A 4,958-nucleotide genomic window follows, 5' to 3' on the forward strand; every position below is an offset into this window, starting at 1 on the left:
CAGCCCATTTAGTCTGTGCCAAACTATTATTCTGCCTAATTCTGTTGACCTGCACCTGGACCATAGCTCTCCATTGCCCTCACAACCATGTACTTGCATAAACTTCTCTTAAATGTTGCATTGGAACCCACTTCTGCCGACAGATTGTTCTACTTGTCACTTGTCGACGTTTCGGGCTGAAACTTTTCGGGAAGAAGGTCCTGCTGAAGGGTTCTGGCACGAAACGTCGACATTACTCTTTTCCATAGATGCTGCCTGGCCTGCTGAGTTCCACCAGAGTTTTGTGTGTGTTGCTCAGATTTCCAGCATCTGCAGATTTTCCTTTGTTTATACTCATCTCTTATTGTTTTGTATTATTGCAAACTTAAACTCAGTTAGAGAACAAGATGGCCAAACGTTTTAATTCCGATTCCCATTCCCGTTCTGACATGTCGTTCCATGGCCGCCTCCTGTGCCCGGATGAGGCCACCCTCAGGGTGGGAGAGCAACAACTTAAATTACATCTGGGTAGCCTCCAACCTGATCGCATGAATATCGATTTCTCCTTCTGGTTTTAAAAAAAATTCCTTCCCTCCCTCTTTCCCCACTCTGGCCTTTTACCTCTTCTCACTTGCCTATCACCTCCACCGGGTCCCCTCCTCCTTCCCTTTCTCCTATGGTCCACTTTCCTGTCCTATCAGATTCCCTCTTCTCCAGCCCTTGACCCTTCCCACCCACCTGGCTTCACCTATCACCTTCTAGCTAGCCTCCTTCCCCTCCCCCTCCCCACTTTTTTATTCTGGCATCTTCCCCACTCCTCCTCAGTCCTGAAGAAGGGTCTCGGCCCAGAGCGTTGACTATCCATTTCCATAAATGCTGCCTGACCTGCTGAGTTCCTCCCGCAGTGTGTGTGTGTGTGTGTGTGTGTGTTGCTAAGAAATAGTTGGTGCTTGGATCAGCCTTCATTTTAAAATCACATGATCTTATATCCCTTGTAAGTTCTCTGTTTCCATTGGGCCCGGGCTATGTAAGTATAATCACGTAAGTATATATCTTGTGTAAAGTCCTCACAATGTTGGGATGTACTCCTTCATTAATGGATTGATTGGACTATCTTTGAATCCCCAGCTCATCACAGTGTACAGTCTGCCTGGAATGGATTCCGACTGGCTGATGGGAGAAAAGGGCAACAAGAAGGGGAAAGTACCCGTCACTTACCTGGAGCTGCTGAACTAGAGTCCTGTCGCTGAGCTTCTACCAGAACACACAGGGTTAACTCTCACAGAAACACTGCGCTGACACTCACAAGTTGCATTTCACTTCATTCGCCGTCATTTACAACTTTTTTTGGTAACTCCAGTCGCACCAGAACGCTTAAAAAGTGTGCAAATAGTTTATAATGTCACTTTTTAAATTATCTTGTTCCAATTTAAATTATCGCAGACGTGTAGTAAAATATTATATTTGAACCACGTGCTTGGGAAAGCCTGATGTAATTTTATAATGACATAGTGGACTTCTGCAGGAACTTAATGGTTGCATGGTTTGTTCGAAAGGCTTTTGTAGTAGACACACTGAAGAATCCCTTAAAACAGGTTCACCCAGTTTGCAAGACTCCATTCACTTATCTGGCCGTATCACGTAACGATTCATGCCATCAAGGGGCCTTCAGGTAAGAGGTTTCTCCCAGCATGGGAGAGGGGAAAGATGAGACTCCTGTGTACACAATACCTTCCAAACACAATAAACATGCACACGCCAGGAAGATGATTTAAAGGTGGAATTTTAAATCCTGAGTGAGAAAGTATTTTCTTGACGTTTATACCCAGGGCTTACCATGTTTTCAATGTTCATAATGGCTTGCAAGTGCACAGTATATAGGGTGTAGTGGGACATAACTTAAGAGACTGAGAAACTTAGTTATCTGTGTTTAAACATGAAGAGCAGCTGGATGTGACCGTACTGAATGCTGTTTCTCAGTGTCCTATGTTCACGCTCCAGTCACAACAAATTTCAGAAGTAATTGTACTTAAAGCAAAACTCATGATTTACTATCCAAAAATGGGATTAAACCAATTTTACACTATAATTCTTTTTGATAATTTTATTTTTTAGAGTACAGTAGTTTTCTGTTTCAAAGTGTTTTATTCCATGTAGGTTAAAGGAATTGAACAAGTAAAGGCATTGGAATTGTACTGCAGTATTTGTCCTTTTCCTGTCAGGTGTAACTCTCCCATCACCTTCCTTGTGTAAATGTATAATGCAAGGTCCTGGTCGTGTGGTCATATCCGGGCTCATAATGTCTGCATCAGTATGTATCAACTCCTTCCATTTGATTTGGGTGTATTTGCTGCCTGTTAATGCTGTACTATACATAGTGAATGAACTTTATTAAAGCATTCCTTAACCAGACTCCCCTCCTGCAGATTTTCATTCCCAAGCCTCTTGCTTCTATCGTGTTGCGGTGCGATAATACAAGCTACGTCAGTGTCATAGTTAACTGCGCTCAGTTTCTAATGCGTGAAAAGAAAGCAGGCGCAATTGTTTCAAGAAAAGGCGAGGCTGTTGGCTTGGTGAAGAAGCCATAACTTCACAAGTGCATACGGAGAGGGGTAAGAGGAAAGAGCCAGTGACAGTCGGTACACTGGAGCGGCAATTGTGACTCCTTCGTAAACTGTTTCAGCGTGTATAATTTAAACCTACAACAATGTTTTTAATGACATCTGATTTACGGTAGGATAGTGGTTAGCACAACACTTCACAGTACAGGCGGCCCGGGTTCCATTCCTGCCGCTGCCTGTAAGGATTTTGTACGTTCTCCCTGTAGCCATGTGGGCTTCCTCCATGTGCTCTGGTTTCCTCCCACAGTCCAAAGACGTACTGGTTGGTAGGTTATTGGTCATTGTAAAGTGTCCTGTGATTGGGCCCAGATTACATCAGAGGACTGCTGGGTGGCGTGGCTCAAAGGGCCTATTTCACGCTGTATCTCAGTGAGAACGACGAAATCCTCAGTACTGGAGCAGCCCATTCAAATTGGCTGGTGTTCATGCTCAATTTCATCATCTCATTCATTAACCGATCTTTTTTATGAAATACATATCCAAAAGCTTTCATTGTTGGGTGCACCTATGCATGCATGCCAAACTCGATGCCTGATATTGGCAAAGGTTTTGAGCTGAAATGATTGGACCATATTTAAAACTCAGTGGACCCTGAAGGAGGTTCTTCTCTTGAGAGAGCTAGTGAAAGTAACATAGACACACAAGCCGGCCTTTTCAAAGTAAACTTCATATTGAAGCTTGCAGATTTCATCTGTGTGTTGTCAGCTTCCACACAGATTTACTGACTACAGTGAAAGTGTCTGGAAAGAGGCCCAAAGTTTCAGTACACTTCTTCTGAGAACAAATCTGATTATTTTGTAATGACTGAACTTTACAATAACACCTGCCCTTCAGGAAGTGCTTCATTGGTGCACAGTGGCAATGATTTGAGAGATCCAAAGATGAGGCAGAAGTTTATGTTCTTTGCTTTTTGCCCTTCTTTCTCTGCTCTGTGCTCCAGTGCCTTCACCCAGCTGTAGTGAGAAGCTTGTGGGCTCTTCGGATCCTCTGAGTCTGGCAGAATTAGTGTGAGGAGCAGACACTGTGATCGTCCAGGCTGGGTGTAAGACAAAAGGCCAGCAGCCCCCATTTCATAAAATAACAAAAGTTGTCATAGAAACTGGACAACTAATGACATGACAGCCCTTGGCATGAAGTGCCAGTGGTGAAAACTGAAACAAAGCCCTTGACAGGAAGCCCAAAGTGCTCAACTCCAAAACTTTATGGAGCACACGGACAATGAAACCCAGATTTTTAGCTCCGGTCAGCAGAGATGGGATACTGCAGCTTGCATCTTGGGTGTTAATGAGGATCCGTGGGCGGGATTATGGAGATTGAGGAAACCTCTACAGACTGATGAAAGCACCACAAAATGGCTGAGAGCCTTTTGAAGAAGAGAGTGGTATACACAAGTGAAAGACCACTGGTTGCATACTTTGAGAGCCAGATTCAAAGGAAAAATCAGTAATTTAGCCCAGACTCAGTGCAATGTTCCGACAAACATCTGTGGTAAGGAAACAGGTTAAATTCTACCTCAGCCTATGTATATATGTGGAGAAAATACATACCTTACTTATCTATTAACATAGCAGCCCTGGTCATTGCATAATGATAACGATGGAAAAACAGAGATAGGCTTGTTCATATCTTCACATGAATAGTCATCAGCTAGGTTAACTCATTACACTTAGGAAAATAAATTGTGAAGGACACATCAGGAGGCAATAAAAAGAATAGATTAAATGATTGTGTAAAGACTGAACAGATGGAGAATAATGCAAGAAAATGCTTTATAAACTGCTCTTAAATACCAATCTGTCAACTCTTCACCTTTGAGTCAGAAACCATGTTATTTTAGCATTTTGCCTCTATGAAGCACCTTTTAGATACTTCTCTTTGTGAAAAGTGCTATTTCAGTGTGAGGTGTGGACTACAATAAATCACACCACGTTCTGCGAAGTGAAAATTAAACAAAAAAACAACTGGAAAACTAATATAAAAACAGTAAGTCTTTGAAACACTCAGCAGGTCACACTTAATGTGGCAAGACAAACAGAGTAAATATTTCACACCTTGTTTCTGTTTTTAGACTGCAGTCTACATCTGGAGCAGGCTACATCTGGGCTAACTGGCCAACATTTTGAGTTTTTTTAGAATTCCATTGGCCTTAGATTAGAAAAGATTGGGGAAATCTTTGTAGTAAAACATTTTGTGGCTTTGGGTGACTTGTGCAAATACAAGTGTCCTTAATCATCTGTGAAATTAACCCATTAAAATAGACCAAAGATAGTGTGAATCTGACCTCAAATCTCAAAAGCCAGATGTTTCAGTGTTACAGCAAATAAAACACAATGACTGTAAAATGATTTAAATAAATTT

General features: G+C 42.2%; 1 protein-coding gene across 5 annotated transcripts in view; it reads left to right on the plus strand.

The window, feature by feature from the left end:
* Window positions 1-2,410, plus strand: part of LOC134359863 (endophilin-B2-like) — a 113,065-nt gene extending 110,655 nt beyond the window's left edge. For 4 of the 5 annotated variants that reach the window (XM_063073626.1, XM_063073627.1, XM_063073629.1 and 1 more), the window contains one exon: window positions 1,108-2,409. In XM_063073626.1, coding sequence (XP_062929696.1) covers window positions 1,108-1,215 — 108 coding nt within the window. In that variant the 3' untranslated portion in view covers window positions 1,216-2,409. Of the gene's footprint in view, window positions 1-1,107 lie in introns of all 5 variants that reach the window. The other variant, XM_063073628.1, reaches the window with a different exon arrangement.
* The last annotated feature ends 2,548 nt before the right edge of the window (window positions 2,411-4,958 follow it).

The sequence above is a fragment of the Mobula hypostoma genome, chromosome 21, assembly GCF_963921235.1.
Source record: "Mobula hypostoma chromosome 21, sMobHyp1.1, whole genome shotgun sequence".
In the NCBI taxonomy this organism is placed as follows: Eukaryota; Metazoa; Chordata; class Chondrichthyes; order Myliobatiformes; family Myliobatidae; genus Mobula; species Mobula hypostoma.